Source organism: Mobula birostris, chromosome 2, assembly GCF_030028105.1.
Source record: "Mobula birostris isolate sMobBir1 chromosome 2, sMobBir1.hap1, whole genome shotgun sequence".
Lineage (NCBI taxonomy): Eukaryota > Metazoa > Chordata > Chondrichthyes > Myliobatiformes > Myliobatidae > Mobula > Mobula birostris.
In genome coordinates, this window is record NC_092371.1 from 54,643,878 (window position 1) to 54,663,253 (window position 19,376).

At 40.1% G+C, this 19,376-nt stretch overlaps 1 protein-coding gene across 1 annotated transcript in view; it reads right to left on the reverse strand.

Annotated features, from left to right (window-relative positions):
• Nucleotides 1-19,376, reverse strand: part of LOC140208385 (sodium/potassium-transporting ATPase subunit beta-1-interacting protein 3-like) — a 202,849-nt gene that overhangs the window by 39,051 nt on the left and 144,422 nt on the right. Inside the window, exon 5 of the mRNA XM_072277042.1 lies at nucleotides 444-504. Within this exon, the coding sequence (XP_072133143.1) occupies nucleotides 444-504 (61 nt within the window). The remainder of the gene's footprint in view (nucleotides 1-443; nucleotides 505-19,376) is intronic.

The following is a 19,376-nucleotide window of genomic DNA, read 5'->3' on the forward strand; positions in this document are numbered from 1 at the left end:
CATTGTTTTCCCAATGCCTCGAAATTATCCGTTATATTTGTGATTGTAATTTTCTCTTTCCTGGTAGGCAACTTTGAAGCTGATTGGCATGGGATGAAGTTTGGATCATATTGTTGCACCCGGTGTTTCCAAGATAAAAATGTAGCAGAAGTCACTGCTCAAATACAGTATCTGTACAAGCTGCTAAAATAATGTTTTGTACAGTCTAATAATGCATCTTACACATATAAATCAGTGAGACATTTGTTGCAGCTGCTGTAGCTCTGTGTGTTCTTTTCCTTCAATGCCAGAAGTCACTGGAGCTGAAACCTATAATTCACATGGGTTTGAAAGAAAAGATTCCAGTTCCCTTTCTCACTGAAAGCTGTTACAGCTGGCTCACTTTACACATACTATGTCTCACTCCAATTAACCAGTTAACAGTTTCACACACCAGTACTTACAGCTATCTTCTTCCTCTGTAAAAACACTGATAACATAACAGGCGTAGACAAATCCAACGAGCTGCAATGGAAAGAAGAAAGACTTAATAACAATAGATTATTTTAAATGTACATTTATTTTCAAGTTCCAAACACTCTATCATTATAAAATAGGATATATTCTACATGAATATTCTATTCAACAACTACGCTATCTAAAGTAAAACATTCAAATTCCTTCAGAGGATTCTATTATTGGCACAAAGCTGTCAGTAATTACATTTATGGAAAATCTCATAGTGCAATCAAACTAATAGTGAGTTTCTGGTGCAGTGATGATTATGCCTTCAATAACAAATATGGAATATTCTAATATGCTCATTAAAGACATCAATGACCATATTAATTCAATGTTTTTTTTTCTATCTCTAGCCACTTTATCTTCAGGATCTTTTTAAACTTGTTCAGACTTTTAATACAGTGCATTTTCACCAACCAGGATACATTGTCAGCAAAATAATTTCAAAATCGACAGCTCTGCTGTTGTATTACTCAGCTGGTGGTCTGCACTGTAGATAGAATGTTTATCTGCTACTCTGGCATGTGTTCAACTGCTCCATGTGGTGTAAACGTCTGAATATGAAAATCTGGATAACCATAGTTGTTTGTAAGTCTCAAAGGTCAATCAACGCCCAGCTGAAACTGTTATAAGTGCTCAGCTGAAGGACAGTAGAGTTTTCTATGAAGCTTCTTTACAAATGTTACAGTATTATTAGAGGTGTACAAGCTGATAAAAGTCATAGATAGAGTGGATAGCCAGAGATTTATTTTCCCAGGACAGAAATGGCAAATATAAGGGGGCATAATTCTAAGGTGATTGGAGGAAAATAAAGAGGGGATGTCAAAGGTACATTCTTTACACAAAGAGTGGTGGGTGCATGGAATGCACTGCCAGGCGTGGTGGTAGAGGCAGATACATGTTGGGCATTTACAAAACTCTTAGATAGGCACATGGATGATAAAAAATTTCAGGGCTACGTAAGTGGGGGAAGGGTTAAAAGGTCAGCAAAACATTATGGGCTAAAGGGCCTATACTGTGCTGTAATATTTTACATTCTATTTGAAATGTAAAGTAAAAGTAAAGGCATCCGTTAGTCTTGCGAGACCGTGGATCTGCACCTGGAAAGTTTTCACTCTCCAGGGCGCAGGCCTGGGCAAGGTTGTATGGAAGACCAGCAGTTGCCCATGCAGCAAGTCTCCCCTCTCCACGACACCAATGTTGTCCAAGGGAAGGGCATTCGGACCCATACAGCTTGGCACCAGTGTCATCGCAGAGCAATGTGTGATTAAGTGCCTTGCTCAAGGACACAACACAAGTTGCCTTGGCTGGGGCTCAAACTCACGACCTTCAAGTCACTAGTCCAATGCCTTAACCACTTGGCCACGTGCCCTCACTGTGAAAAGTGAAATGTGAAGGGTACACGTTAAACACAAGACATTTTTGTGTAAAATAAAAAGTTATTCTGCTTTCTGTCGTAGCCATTCTTATCAATTAGTGATTAGCAAATGGCCATCTGTACTGAGCAACAAATAAAGCACATGAAGCTACCATTCATTATTAGCCTTGCCCGTACCTATTGTAATGTTTGGAACTATACTTTAAGCATATATAGAAATGTCTTTGTGTTTTAATTCACAAATAAATCACAGCAAATGATAGTCATTAGCTGTACTTCTAGAGAACTGGATGGTTATAATGGAAAAGCATTTCATTTTGATGAAGGCTTTCGATCCTGTTTTAGGTTAGTCAATAGACAGACACAATAATTCACATGAAAGGCTAATAAATCAAATGTCTGAAAGCAGTATAAATCAGGAATAAAGCATGAGTGCAATCATTTCCAGACTGAATCTCAGCACTTGAGAAATTCAACCAGGTGTGAGTATAAATGAATCATCTTTCTCCTTCTGACATAAGTTCCACTCAATGCAGCACAGGACTGTAATGTGTTCTGTAGTTCCAAAATATTAAACTAATTGAAATAAAAGGATGGAGGGCGAGAGATAATGTGTCTAGTTCTGTTTTTACTTTTCACGAGGTGCACACATGTGATGTTGTGGCATGATGACGTATCCCATTCATGTACTTTTACATATAACCTACAATGCCTGAAATGCAGAATCAAACAATACATTTACCGTATTACAGAAGTATTAAATACCAACAAGGACAACATCTTTCCTTGTGCCATATTCCTTTACATGTTAGTCTAAAAACATTTGATCACATTGTTCCAAGGAGCAACAATCATTGAATACTCTTAGGACAAATGTTGTACAGACCTCCCTAAGTGGGTCCCAGCCCAGAGTCAGCAACCTGATCCTTCTAGGGCACATTCTCTTGTTTTCTAAATTCCCTGCTCTCCTTGGAATACTTCACAAAAACATAGCAAATTCCACATCTCCACATGATCCAACATAAGAATTCCAAGCAAAATCTCACACCTCACCTTCCTCAAGGCATACAGTATCTATGGTAACATTCAAGCACAGAACACCATGCAACTTCCCCTGCTTCCTATCCCTGCACTACCCCTCACTTTATTTGTAGAAGACATACAAAAAATATTCTTGAGAAATTAATAAACACAAGGAACACTGGAGAAATGTAATCTAAAGAATCTTTGGGTGTAAAGTTAGTCTACAAGGACCAATCATAACTGACATGAAGCTAAGGAAGAGTGCATGATGGAACTGGAATTTTCCATATCAATGATTTAAGATTTAAACAGATAACATTGAATAATTTAAGCAGATAATATTGAACAATAATGAAGATTTCAAAAATGATCAGAAAACTTGGAATAATATTTGGCTTAATGAAAAATAGTTGTTAATAAGTTTTTTTACATTCATTTTCTTGTGTGCTTTGTAACCATAACTGACCACTATGGCAAATCAATCTTCAATAAATCAATGACTCCCAAATGCAATTGAGATGTAAGTCAATGTAAAAGGAGTGAGGTATATGATGTCTGATTCTACCAATGTATGCTGGTTGAGAACAGTCTCACCCAATTATACTAGGAAAATCACAGGTAGACTACCTAAAATTGTCCACCTATCAATTTTTGTGCATATAATTTTGTGAGCAGCAATTTTCGAATTGCCAGCAAAGACAGCTCACCATCTCAATTAAGTATGTATTTGGGCAATTCTGTCTTTAATTTCTTCTCCTTTTTAACATTGCATTTTTTGGTAATTAAATTTAAGTAGATAATCATGTAAACCAGTTCCATTATCAGTACTATTAAGAGATACTCACATTTTCTGACAACCTTTCTGCAATTGAAAAGAACTGGTATGTTTTTAAAAACTCAAAAGACATTAGTAAAAACATTAGCTTGTTATGCAGATGACTGCACCAAGCTATTGAGTCCCAGCTGGATTGGTACCGTGCATCCTTCCTGATTTCATTTCTGGTCAATCTGCATTTTGTCAGCATGGATTGAGCTTTTACACAGTCATAATAAATAACAATGACAGACAAGCTATAATTGCATACTTCTAATGCTATCAGTTGAATTGTATCATAGTACAATTGCACTGAAATGGTGATACTTTCTGAATTTCTCAGTAAATACTAGGCAGTTTGCAGAAATCTGCTCTCAGTGTATTGTTTATTAATGCTAATCTTGATTTCTCAAATTCTCTTGAACATTTGGTAAACAACTTCAGACTTGTTTTCCATGTATTTCATCCTCATTCCTTAAACAACTAATCCTGCTGAGCAGCATCCTTGCATTCCTGCTCCCAGGAACATATCAAAATAATTATAAGTTGCTGGATGAAACAATAATGCATATGAATTCCATGTTATAACATGCACAGAATGCTTTGGAATAAGTGAGATTAATGACAGAACATTTAGGAACTACATTGGTAAAAAGCAATGCTTGCATTTTGAAAACACACACACAAAATTCTGAAGGAACACAAGCCAGGCAGCATCAATGCAAGGGAAGAAGCCTGACAATTCAGGCTGAGACTCTTCATCAGTACTGGAAAAGAAGGGGGCAGAAAGCAGAATAAGAAGGTGGGCAGAGGTGAATCTGGCAGGCGATTGGCGAGACTAGGTGAGAGGGAAGGTGGGTGCGGCTATGAAGAAAAAAGCTGGGAGGTGATAGCTGGAAAAGGTAAACAGCTGGAGAAAGAACCTAACAGAGGAGGATCGTGGACAATGGAAGAAAGGGAAAAAGGATGGGAACCAGGGGGATGTGATAGGCAGGTGAGGTGAAGATAAAGAGTGATAAGGTAACCAGAATGAGGAATTAGAAAAGAGAGAATGAGTGAGGGGAAGAAATTACCAGAAGTTAGAGAAATTGATGTTCATGCCATCAGGTTGGAGGCTACCCAGACTGAATATGAGATGTTGCTCCTGCAACATAAGATTGGCCTCATCAGAGCGGTAAAGGAGGCCATGGACAGAAAAGTCAGAATGGGAATAGGAAGACTAATTGAAATGGGTAGTTACTAGGAGATCCTGCCTTTTGTGACAGACAGAACAAAGGTGCTTTCCCAAGCAGTCCCCCCACCTGTGTTGGGTCTCAATGACGCAGAGAATACCGCACAGTGGAGGAGGGCAGAAAGGAATTCAGGATCTTTATGGTGGAATCAGTCATCTGAGGAGAGATGGAGAGGGGAAGGTAGTGTCTTAATCAGGCAGGTTTGGGATTAGTTATTGAGAATGGAAGTGACGTTGAGACAGGAGGTAGTGCAGCTCTCAGTGTTGCACGAGCTGTGGTAAAGGGGAAACTTCTTCAGGGAACTCAGCAATAAGGGAGGAGTTTTTAAAGGAGAAACTACCTGCAGTTGTAAAATCCCCACAAAATCATTCAGGGTCTTTCCCAGACAGAAGTCCTGGATGAACTATGTGATCCACAACTGCTGAGGGTCAGATCAGTGGTGTTCAGGCTTGGTCGCCAAATAAAATTCAAGAGATCCAGGTACAATCTCCAGAAAGCCATCTCATGTGAAGTGACAAATCCCGGCCAAAGTTGAATCACTGAAGGATGCCCAACACCTGGGTCAGGACTTCAATGTTATCACCGTCTACAAAGTAAAACTAAGCGACATAGGTGACAACAAGATTTTGCTACCAGATGAGCTTACTGCCTCCATAAAAACATAGAGGCAGCTTCATGAACTCCTACAGCACCCATTGATCCTGTGATTTCTGTCTTTGAGGCCAACATGTAAGCATCTTTCAGGAAGGTTGAATGACGGAAAGCATCTGGCTCAGACGGGGTACCTGGCCAAGTAATAAAGATGATCAACTGGCTGGAGTGTTCCCTGAGGTCTGTAATCTCTCACGCCAGCAGTCTGAGGTACCCACCTGCTTCAAGCAGGCTTCAATTATATTGGTGCCTAGGAAGAACCTGGTAACCTGTGTCAATGACTATCACCCAGTAGGACTTACATCTACTGTGATGAAGTGCTTTGAAAGCATGGTGATGAAACATATCAACTCCTGTCTGAGAAGCAACTTGGGTCTGCTCCAATTTGTTTACTGTCACAACAGGTCAACATCAGATGCTATTTCATTGGCTCTTCACTCAACCATGAACATCTGGACAGTGAAAATGCATACACCAAGATTCCCTTCATTAATCACTGTTCAGCATTCAAAAATATCAACTCCAACCTACCAGTAAGCTTAAATACCTAGGCCTCAATACAGTCAGTTTGGATTGGCAACAGCATCTCCACCACAATCATCATCAGCACAGGTGCACCACAAGGTTGTGTGCTTAGTTCTCTGCTCTTCTCACTTTGTATTTATGACTGTGAGGCTAACCACAGCTCCACTGCCATATTCAAGTTTGTTGGTGGCACCACACCATTGGCCGAATCAAAGGTGGTGATGAGTCAGCTTATAGGAGGGAAGATTGAAATTCTGGCAGAGTGGTGCCACAACAGTAATCTCTTACTCAACTTCTTCCTTGAGATCTTTATCTGAAGGAGACCTGGTGCATGTCCATGAGTACATGAATGACTGGAAGATGTAATCAATTAGAATGTTACAGTAAATTAAAATTTAAAACAAACTACATATACTGGAAATCTAAAATAAAGATGAAGGAGCTAATTATTGACTTTAGAAGGAGGAAATCAGAGGTCCATGAGGCAGTCCTAATTGGAGGATCAGAGGTGGAGAGGGTCAGCATCTTTAAATTCCTCTGTTTTATCATTTCAGAGGATTTTTCCTGGGCCCAGCACATAAGTGGCATTAAGAAAAAGCATGGCAATATCTGTCTTCCTTAGGAGTTTGCAAAGTTTCAGCATTTCATCTGAAACTTTGACAAACTTCTATAGATGTACGGTGCAGAGCATATTGACTGGCTGCGTCACAGACTGGTGTGGAAACACTAATTCCCTCAAGCATAAAAGCCTACAAAAAGTAATAGATATGGCCCAGTCCATCATGGGTAAATCCTTCCCAACCATTGAGCACATTTACAGTACAAGGAGTGCTGTCGCAGGAAAGCAGCACTCATCTTCAAGGACCCCCACTATCCAGGCCAAGCTCTCTCCTCTCAGGAAGGAGGTACAGGAACTTCAAGACCCACATCACTTGGTTCAGGAACACTTATTATCTCTCAGCCACCCAATCAGTGAACTGTTCCCACAACTAATGGACTTACTTTCAAGGATTCTTCATCTCATGTTCTTGATATTTATTGCTTATTGATTTATTACTTTTTTTTCTTTCTTTTTGCATTTGCACAGCTTGTTGTCTTTTGCACACTGGTTGTTTGCCCGTCCTGTTGAGTGCGGTCCTTCAATAGTTCAATAGTTATTCTTGTATTTACTGTGATTCCCTGCAAGAAAATGAATCTCACGGTTGTATATGGTTACATATACATATGTACTTTGATAATAAATTTTAACTTTTCCCATGGATTTTATCATAATTGTAGTACATATAGATTACCATATACAGCCCTACATAATAGAATAATGATCATTATAGAATAATGATCATTATACATAATAGCATAATGATCATTATAGAATCAATGAAAAACCGCACCAACTTGGGCATTCAACCAAACTCTGCAAAAGTAAAAAATAAAGAAATAATAACAATAAATAAATAAGCATTAAATATTGAGAGCATGAGATGAAGAGTTCTTGTAAGTGAGTCCATCGGTTATGGGAACAGTTTAATAATGGGGCAAGTGAAGTTGAGTGAAGTTCTCCCCTTTGGTTCAAGAGCCTGATGGCTGAGGTGTAATTACTTTTCCTGAACCTGGTGGTGTGGGTCCTGAGGCTCCTGTACCTTCCTCCTGATGGCAGCGGTGAGAAGAGGTTGTTCTTAAGCCACATTTTCAATCTCACTCCTATATATTTTCTAGAAGCTTCTTATTTTTTTCCCTGCAGCAGGTGTCATGCCACTTGAATCTGGCTCTTCATAGGTTACACCTTATTAATGGAATGTATTTTATCTCCTGTCTGAGTATGAGGTGACCGCAGAGGCTTTTCTTTCCTTTGTTTAGTTATTTGTTCTTGTAAATGGTGTCTACACTCATAGTGAAGGAATGCCTTTGCATGAATGGTCTGTGCATTTCCAACTAAATTGGACTGTAATAACATCCTGCATAGATGTCATCAGATATTACTGCATTTTTCTGGACAATTCCATGGATAAGCAAATTAAACACATGGATTACATCTTTGTGGATGCAATAGCATAATCCAATTGGTTTCTAATAAAATCATTATCAAGCAACATAAGTAAATGTTGCACTGTGATAGAATTATTTTGGTCAAAACATTCACACTTTGCCTTTTTCTACAGCAGCATTAGAAGTGTAAATTACTACAAAGAAAAGTGTTACTTCAGTGTTCAAGGAGCCACATTTCTTATCTACCTTTGCTTTCAAATAAGACTGTCACAAGTAACTGTCTTGTAATGAAATTATTGTGACTGCTACTTAGGAAGTCAGCATTGTACTGCATAACATGGTGTATGATGTTGCAACAGAAGTCCTTTGTGCACGATACAAGCAATGTCAGCAAACAATCCGGCAGGGAAATTAGCGCTATCTGCAAAGTGTCTGGGTATTTTCGTTGCCACAGATTTCCAGTTCATTGTGTCTGCTGCATTCCAAGCAAGCCTTCAGTAAGAATAGCAAGAGGGAAATGGTAGAAATTGTGTAGTAATTGAATTGTAACTACAAGAATACCGATCCAAAAAGACAATAATGGTGTCATTTAGGGCACCAAATACATCAGTGTAGCACTAGGTCAATGGTTGTGCATTGTTAAAGGAAAAATGGATCATGTACAACTAAAATTGAAAAATCAATACATGTTACAAATAAATTCTGAACACTGACGTTATTCTCTTCCCTTTAATCTGCTCTCCGAAGTAAATGGATGAAAACATTTTCTCATGCTTACGCTAAAATCAACCTTCATAATTTTCTAATAAAATTATTGAATCACTGAACGAATCACATAATTCTGATAAATCAATATTAACTTAACCACTTCAGTTAGTTCAATAGTCTGATTCCTACGAGGCCATTTATTAAACGAGCAAATTCAAAAGTTCTAAATGAGTACATATAAAAATTAAACTAATTAATTATATATACTCCATATATTAGTGAGGATTCTTCAGGTACTTTAGTTTCATTCTAGTCCAAGATGTTGTCCGGACTTTTCCAAGTCCAAGACACTGTTTCTATTTAAATGCTGAAATCATATGGAATTTATTGAGTAATCTAATGCATGCTCTACCAATTTCCACAGCTCAACAAAATATGTGATAGGTAGTAGACACTTGAGTTACTAAAATATACATAGTAGCCAAGTTCTTTCGTCAGGATAGTTCTGACACCATAGGAAAGCTAGCCTAGGACATCTGCTCAATACTGATATTATTGGTCATGGGTTACACGGGAAATATCAGGCAGGGTTCTCACCAGCAAGAAAGTACTTTGATAATAATTTACTGTGAACTTTGAACACCACTACCAAGAAAAAGGTGGGGGGGGGTGGATGGGGGTGGGTATGGGTGTAGAGTTCTGGAATGGGCCAGCATGAAAAACTAGACGTCCACATTTAAAAGGTCAACAAATCTGAAAACTTCCCATGTGCTGGAATGTGTCTTTTAAATGACTTGCTAGAGTATAGGTTAGGGCTTAGAGGATGGTGACCCTGCCACTATACCCCATCACTCCAAAAGGTGTTGAAGTGGGTGTTATGGTCTGCTCAGTTTATATTGTTCTTATTTTGGCCAGGGAGGAAGTTGAAAGAGATCTCAATTTCCAAGCATATGCCTAGAAAAGAATTAGCAGCAGATGATGTCATATTCCCCCTACTGCTGGACTCCACATGGAGCTCAGTGGCAGAACCGAATCACACGCACATCAGCTGGCCTATTTGAATGTTGTTATGCGTGAGAAACATTTAAATACTTTCCCAGAGCTTATACAACTTTAACACTCTATCCATGGTCTCCATCATCAAAGACTATCAGGCATTCTACAGACAAGGCTCATTGATATACCAACTGAAGTTCTTTATTTCATATACCTAGCTGTACCATGCTCCTTAACTCTGATACGAAAAGGAACAGGATGACTGGATAAATGCACCCACGCATGTGTAGTATGGATATTGAGGGAGTGTGGAAGTTGAGCCAACTCTCTCAACTCAGGCCATTAATTTGAAAATGCACCATTTCTTTGACATGTGTTACATAGGTATTGCTGTTGAATTACAATTTTAATAATGTGTGGATATCTCCTCTAAATAGAATACATGTTTTAAATTTTGCAAAATAATGTTATGAATATTACCTGTTATGCTTAGCCCAACTGTTTGCCAAGCTTTCTCTCTGGATTTCAGTATAATATATTGCTCGCAAGGTAAAACTCATTAGTTATTATTTATAGATGAAATGTCTTTTAATTATAATCCATTATCCATACTACTTAACCACTCAACTTATAGTCCAACAGCTGGTGTTAGCTGTCAGTTAGAAAGAAAATAGTTCCATTGGGAAATGATGTTCTCTCATATGCAAGTGAAAGCGTTCATGGTAATATTATCGTAACTCGTCTGTTTATTAACTGCAGGGTTGAATAAAAGAAGGATGACTGAAATAAATGGTGCCTGTCAAGGCTTTAGAGGTTAGACTAGGCCTGCCATTGATTGATTCATATAACAGGACAGGTCATGAAGCCCTACTGTTGCAAGACTTCCTTCAGAACTAAGGATCGGTTTAGAGGGCTGAAAATTTAAGCCTTCACAGGCCCCTCCTGGCCTTGATGCTTAACCTTTCTCAGATGTTCTGATCTATGCAGGTACCTCAGTAATGTATTAATGGTCAGCTGCCCAAAGTGTAACACAAAAGCATCTATAAGTAAGATTACCACAAATTCAACTGCAAATTTAAAATAAATTGCCTCAGACCAATTTTCTCACTGTGACTCTATCCTATAAGGTCAGACTCTACCACACAAAAATCTATCTTTCACACCAATTAATCAAGATCTATATTTATACTCTGAAACATGTGTTCCTGGCTACACATAAACCGTGAAAAGGGCAGAGGTTTATGCACTGATATTTCTAATGACTAATAGGGAAGTTCAGAAACAATTTATTAGGCTAAGGAATAGAACAGTACAGAAGTTACAAGGAGCTCAGCTAAGTCTGTGTCTAGAATACTGCTTTCAATTCAGACATTGCTTCAAAGGAGGGATATATCCCCAGCAGAAACATCATTAATAGAATAATACTAGGGATTAAAGGGTTAACTTCTGTTGACCTATTGCAAAGACAAGGATCTTGTGATTCAATAATGATAGAGAAGTACTTCTCTCCTCCAAAAAACGGTTCAAATCACATTCCCAACAAACCTCCAACATCTCTGCTCCCATCGTTTGCACATTGGTGGTTTGTCAGTCTTTGTGTGTAGTTTTTCATTGATTCAATTTTATTTCTTTGTTCTACTGTAAATGCCTGCAAGAAAATGAATTTCATGGTAGTATATTCTGATATATATGTACTTCACTTTAATAATAAATTTACTTTGAAGGGGGCCTAATTTTAAGGTGATTCAAAGCAGGGAGAAGGGAATGTCAGAGGTAAGTTCTTTACACAAAGAATGGTGGGTGTGCTAAACATCCTGCCAGGGATTGTGGTGGATGCAGATACGTTTGGGACATCTTAAAAATTCTTAGGTAGGCACAAGGATGGTAGAAAAATGGAGGGCTATATAGGGGGGAAATGTTAGATTGATTCTGGAGTAAATTAGAAGGTTGGCACAACATTGTGGCCTGAAAGTCCTGTACTGTGCTGTAATCCGCACAATCTGTATGGATTGGTGATGACATATCCTCCTCGCTGACAATCAACACTGGTGCATCTCAGGGGTGTGTGCTTAGCCCACTGCTCTACTCTCTATATACACACATGACTGTGTGGCTAGGCATAGCTCAAATTCCATCTATAAATTTGCTGACGATACAACCATTGTTGGTAGAATCTCGGGTGGTAACGAGAAGGTGTACAGGAGTGAGATATTCCAACTAGTGGAGCGGTGCCACAGCAACAACCTGGCACTCAACGTCAGTAAGACGGAAGAGCTGATTGTGGACTTCCGGAAGGGCAAGTTGAAGGAACACATACCAGTCCTCGCAGAGGGGTCAGAAGTGGAGAGAGTGAACAGCTTCAAGTTCCTGGGTGTCAAGATCTCTGAGGATCTAACCAGATCCCAACATATCGATGCAGTTATAAAGAAGGCAAGACGGTGGCTGTACTTCATTAGGAGCTTGAAGAAAATTGGCATGTCAACAGATACACTCAAAAACTTCTATAGTTGTACCATGGAGAGCATTCTGACAGGCTGCATCACTGCCTGGTATGAAGGGGCTACTGCACAGGACCGAAAGAAGCTGCAGAAAGTTGTAAATCTCATCAGCTCCTTCTTGGGCACTAGCCTACAAAGTACCCAGGACATCTTCAGTGAGCAGTGTCTCAGAAAGGCAGCATCCATTATTAGGGACCTCCAGCACCCAGGGCATGCCCTTTCCTCACTGTTACCATCAGGTAGGAGGTACAGAAGCCTAAAAGCATACACTCAGCGATTCAGGAACAGCTTCTTCCCCTCTGCCATCCGATTCCTAAATGGACATTGAATCTTTGGACAGTACCTCACTTTTTAAAATATATATTATTTGTGTTTATGCACATTTTTAAAAATCTATTCAATATATGTATACTGTAATTGATTTGTTGCATTCCTGTACATGGTTCTAACTCCATAATCAAGTTCGCAGATGACACCCCGGTGGTTGGTCTGATCAGAGGGGATGATGAGACGGCCTACAGGGATGAAGTCCAGCACTTGGCTGGTGGTGTGCCGACAACAACCTGGCCCTTAACACCCAGAAGACCAAGGAGATCATTGGGGACTTCAGACATGCCAGGAGTCACACTCACGTCCCCATCTACATCAACGGAGCTGTAGTGGAGCGTGTATCAAGCTTCAAATTCCTTGGTGTCCACATTTCCGAGGATCTCACCTGGTCCCTGAACTCCTCCATCCTGATCAAAAAGGCGCAACAGCACCTTTATTTCCTGCGGAGCATCAAGAAAGCTCACCTCCATCCCAGGATACTGACGGACTTTTACCGCTGTACCATTGAGAGCATACTCACCAACTGCATCTCAGTGTGGTATGGCAATTGTCCCGTATCGGACCGCAAATCACTCCAGCGTGTGGTGAAAACTGCCCAGCAGATTATCGGCACCCAATTGCACATCATTGAGAACATCTACCATAAACGCTGCCTGGGCAGGGTGAAAAGCATTATCAAGGATGCATCTCACCCTAACCGTGGACTTCTTACTCTCCTCCCATCTGGTAGGTGCTACAGAAGCTTCCGCTGCCGCACCAGCAGGCACAGGAAGAGCTTCTTCCCTGAGGCTGTGACACTGCTGAACCTCTCATCACAGCGCTAAGCAGTATTGCATCCGTATTGTACTATCTCAGTACTTCTATATTTGTGTGCTGTAGCACTTTTTTTATTCGCAGTTATTTTGTAAATAACACTATTCTTTGCATTTCTGGTCAGATGCTAAATGCATTTCATTGGCTTTGTATCTGTACTCGGCACAATGACAATAAAGTTGAATCTAATCTAATCTAATCTATTTATTATTATTATTTTTATTATTTATTATTTTTCTCTCTCTGCTAGACCATGCATTGCATTGAACTGCTGCTGCTAAGTTAATAAATTTCATGTCATGTGCCGGTGAGGATAAACCTGATTCTGATTCTGATCCTAATATTCTTGGTTCTACGTCCTATGAATCACTGTGTTAGTTAATCTTCAATATTGATTCAATAAATAAAAACAACATCTACTAAAAAGAATAATAGAATAATAGTCACTGCTTTCAAATCACTTGATTTGACTTGTGAATGTAGATTAGTAATGTACACTTCTGTCAGTACTAGTCAACAGCAGACAGCAGAAAGTAAGAGATTTGTTCTGTATTGGAAACACATGTCTCAGTCATATCCGTGGTTAGAAAGAGGGCTAAATTATGCTGCAGTGTGCACTTTTCTGTATGCACTTTCTCATTGAGACTCAGAAAAAGGTATTAATTTGTATGCATCCCTCTGCTGGCAAATGTGTTAGATCTGATATACATGCAGTGGCCACTTTATTAGGTACCTCCCATACCCAATAAACTGGCTGCTGAGTGTAGGTTCATGATCTCCTGTTGCTGTAGTCTATCCACTTCTCTCTCCAATGTGTTGTGCATTCAGAGATGCTCTCCTGCTCCACATCCCAAAGACGTGCATGTTGGTAGACTACTTGACCACTACAAATTACCCCTGATGTGTGGGTGAGTCAGAGAACGTAGGAGAAAAATGCTCAGAATGTGAGGAAAATAAAAACTGGGATTAGTATAGGATAATTGTAAATGGATATTTAATGGTTGTCACAGACTTAGTGGGGTGAGGGGCCTGTTTCTGTTCTGTTCTTCAAGGTGTGTTGCTGGTTTATTTCTTCAAGATGTAATTTCTTTGTGAGGTGCCTTAAACTTGTTTAAAGATTAATCCACTAAAGGCAGTAGGCTGGCTGGTCTAAAAGTACGTTTTCACTGTCACACAAAAGATTGTGCTACCAGTCATGCGAAACTTGCTAAGGGCTCCTTTGTTGAATGAGCAAGACTGACAGAATGACAGAACAGGGTAAGCTGCAGAAAGATGGAGAAAGTGCTCTCAGCAGAAGATCATTTGTACCAAGGTTCTTCAAGGGGTAATATTCTCACCTCAGGTTAGATTAGATTAGATTATGAGAACACTCAGTCCTCTTTTATTGTCATTTAGAAATGCATACATGCATTAAGAAATGATACAATGTTTCTCCGGAGTGATATCACAGAAAACAGGATAAACCAAAGACTAACACTGACAGATCCACATAAATATAACACATAGTTACAGCAGTGTAAAACAATACCATAATTTAATGAAGAACAAACCATAGGCACGGTAAAAGTAGTCTCAAAGTCCCCGAGTCGATCGACTCCCGAGTCCCCAGTAGCAGGTGGCAAAAGGGAGAAACTCCCTGCCATAAACCTCCAGGCACCATCAACTTGCCAATGCCTTGAAAGCAGCCGACCACAGCTGACACTGAGTCCGTCCGTCCAAAAACTTTGAGCCTCCAACCAGCCGCTCCGATACAGCCTCCGGAGCACCCTCCTCTGCTGAGTGCCTTCAACCTCACCCCAGCCACTGAAACACGCAAAGCCGAGGATTTTGGGGCCTTCTACTCCGGAGATTCCGGTTACCACTCAGTAGCAGCGGCAGCGAAGCGGCCATTTCAGGAGTTTTCCAGATGTTCCTCCGTGTCTCTCACGTCCATCTCTATCATATCAGAATTGTGCACGGTCCCCTACTTGACAGATTACAGATATCATTCATTCACCGTCGCTCTGCCATCTTCCCTCCTAATATTCAAAGAGACATCAAGGCTTGAGGTCAGACTGAAAACTACCAACTGTTGTACCTACAACTATCGCCTCAAGCCAGGCCAAGAACTATTGGCTGTCTTAGTAGCCATTGGTTTTACAAAGCATTACAGAACATCCTTATTTCCCAAAGTTTGCAGAACGAAGCTCTATAAGAATATAAGAATATATAGAAAGCATTTTTACAACTGAGACCACATCTCATTGTCTCTTTCCTCAAACAACCAGACAGGGTTTACAGTGATGGCAGCTTCCCTCAGCTGTTTGAGGTTGATCCCATCATGTACATCAAAGAATGGTTCTCCCCTGACAAGTGAAGTGGTTCGTGATTCTAATCACTGCTCTGCTCACTGCAAACACCCAGGTCTACAATGAGAGCCAAGCGCTGCCACACTCATTCTGTGATTCTGCCACCAGGTCTGATCGGAAGGAAAATGGGGAACAGGATTTAACACTGAATCACATGCTGCATTTCCCTAGCACTCTGAGAGAACACATATTGCTACCCAACTGAGGAGTAGGAGATTAGGGAAGAGCAAAGCTTGCTAAAGAAGGGAAGAAAGGCAGCAATAAGCTAAGACAAAGAGAAGCTTTTTGCTCAAGCTTTAAGAGATCAAATTATTTCAAACAAAACACCTGCAAACACATTCATCAAACTAATACATACAAAATAAAACTAATTATCTTGTACATTCCTTTATTGCTCGCTTCAGTGTGTCTCTGTCTTTTTCAGTAATTCCACAAGGTGTTTCCCCAGTGACTACTACCAGAGAGGCAGAAGATCAACGAACTTCATTTGTGGAGACTGGAGGGGCAGTACAGCAGAGAATCATCTTGACAAGCTTCACTTTTCACTACTTCATCCTGGAGTCTAAGGGCTGGTTGACTGATAAGCAGCAGGCCATTGCTGGAGCGACAGGAAGCGAGCTTCCTAAAGGAGGACAACCATGAAGCCTTTGCCATGCTCAGCAACCTTAATGATCTATTGTAGAAAAATAAAATGTTGGATGTTTTGTTTAATTTATTCAATTTTTCAGGATGTAACATCAACATCTTGTTGTCCATCCTGAACTGAGAAGGTGGTGGTGAACCTGTCTCAAATGCTGCAATCTTTCTGAAGCAGTACTCTAGCAAAGCAGTTGAGTTGTGAGTTAGAAACATAGAAAATCTACAGCACAATACAGGCCCTTCGGCCCACAAAGCTGTGCCAAACATGTCCTTACCTTAGAAATTACCAAGGAATACACATAGCCCTCTATTTTTCTAAGCTCCATGTACCTATCCAAGAGTCTCTTAAAAGACCCTATTGTATCCGCCTCCACCACTGTCACCGGCAGCCCATTCCACGCACTCACCAATCTCTGTGTAAAACACCCCTGACATCTCCTCTGTACCTACTCCCAAGCACCTTAAAACTGTGCCCTCTCATGTTAGCCATTTCAGCCCTGGGAAAAAGCGTCCGACTATTCACACGATCAATTGGAACATACCTATGCAGAACTCCACGCAAATATCCCCTGAATATTTGCCACATTTCTTCCGTACATTTCCCTGAGAACATCTGTTCCTGATTTATGCTTCCAAGTTCCTGCCTGATAGCCTCATATTTCCCCTCACTCCAATTAAGCATTTCCCTAATTTGTCTGTTCCTATCCCTCTCCAATGTTATGGTAAAGGAGATAGAGTTGTGATCACTATCTCCAAAATGCTCTCCCACTGAGCGATCTGACACCTGACTATGTTCATTTCCCAATACCAGATCAAGTACAGCCTCTCCTCTTGTAGGCTTATCTACATATTGTGTCAAGAAACCTTCCTGAACACACCTAACAAACTCCACCCCATCTAAACCCCTCACTCTAGGGAGAAGCCAATCGTTATTTGGGAAATTAAAATTTCCCACCACAACAACCATGTTATTATTACACCTTTCCAGAATCTGTCTCTCTATCTGCTCCTCGATGTCCCTGTTACTATTGGGTGGTCTATAAAAACACCCAGTAAAGTTATTGACCCCTTCCTGTTCCTAACTTCCCCACACAGAGACTCCGCAGACAATCCCTCCCATGACTTCCTCCTTTTGTGCAGCCGTGACATTATCTCTGATCAACAGTGCCATGCTCCCACTTCTTTTGCCTCCCTCCCTGTCCTTTCTGAAACATCTAAAGCCTGGCATTCAAAGTAACCATTTCTGCCCCTGAGCCATCCAAGTGTCTGTAATGGCCACAACATCATAGCTCCAAGTACTGATCCACACTCTAAGCTCATCCTGAGTTCTATGAGATGGACCTAGCGATGATGATGGAATGATAATATGCCCAAGCCAGCTTTATATGATGTGTTAGCAAGGAAATATAAGTGGTTGTGCTCCTGCTGCTGTTAAGTCCTGGTGGTCCTTTTGACAAATGGTACCCGAGACCTCAAAACACAGGGTTTGATGAAAGTTGCTATGAATGCTGAGACCTTGGACAACTGTAGGTGTATGCCAGTCTTGACTGGTAGACTAATGGAGACAACCATGCACTCTATATTGGAAAGTGTTGATTCCATGTGCCAAATCTCCAATTTTGTCCAAAGGCCTTTTATATGCACAAGTGTGCACTTGCAGCTTTTACACACTTTGTGGGACAAATGTGATAACTTAAACATGAATGTCAGCAGATATCCTCGTCATTGACCACTGTTACACACCAGCAGTGGTACTGACTCAGGTGTTACCCTTTCTGTGCTAGTTCACACTGGCTGCTCCAGGGCAGCCACAAACCTTCAGCATCCTGCTGGACTTAAAGTTAGACTTGATCTTCAGAAGAATCCACCTTGCCAAACTCTATAATCTCTTTTTTTTTGTGTGTTTAATGCATTTTCTTAAAAACTGAAAACTGCCATTTGGTTTGCATGTCTTTTCTTGTAAATTTAAGGAGCTTGACACTGATGCTGGACGTTGAACCCAGTGCTATGGACATTTATTTAGAGCTTCTCTTTCCTTAGGACAGAGGTCTCCAACGCTTTTTATATCATGTATCTCTACCATTGATTGAGGGGTTTGTCGTCCCCAGGTTGGGAACCCCTGCCATGATTCAAACACATGATCTTGTGCTGTCCCAAATTGTAAGAAGTTTGCTTAAAGCCAACTCATTTCAATGCATCAGTTATGAAATGGGAACTGAACAATTTGGAAATATCGCTACTTGAATTCCAATGAAGTGCCTCAACCCGAAGTATCCTATCCATAGACGCTGCCGGACCTGATGTGTTCCTCCTGCATTTTGTGTGCATTGCTCTGGATTTCCAATATCCGCAGAATCTCTTGTATTTCTGCCCACATCACTATTTTTTTTGTTAAAACCTTATTTTTGCTAAAATTTAAATCAATGCTCTCCTATGAAGCAGAAATATTTCAAAGGGAAGGTGATCCGTTGATTTAAACTGATAATTGTCAATTAAAAGTGTACAAATCAAATCAACAAAGGAGATCTATAAATGAACAGAAAATAATCAATTATTGCCTGTCTCTCTCTGCTGCAGGAACTTGGCCGGTAAGCAGTGAGTTATGTTTATATATCAATCCAAAGAGCAAGCCACCTTACCCAGAGAAAACACACTTAAAATGTATTTGAGTAATCATACCAAAGCTGTAAAGGCTTTGATTATTTATAACTCTAAGTACAAATTTCTTTTTGTGATTTATAGTTGCATTTTATGATTGTATGGAAACAATTTACAAATGTATACATTCTTGGCATTTATCTGTGGTTTGCTAATGTTCATCCATCTGAAGAAACATCATTTCCATGTTGATCAGAGAAACACAAGTACTTTATGATATTAGTCCACAACGAAATTCATTATGTCATGTCTGATTGCATCACAGTCAAGTTCCAT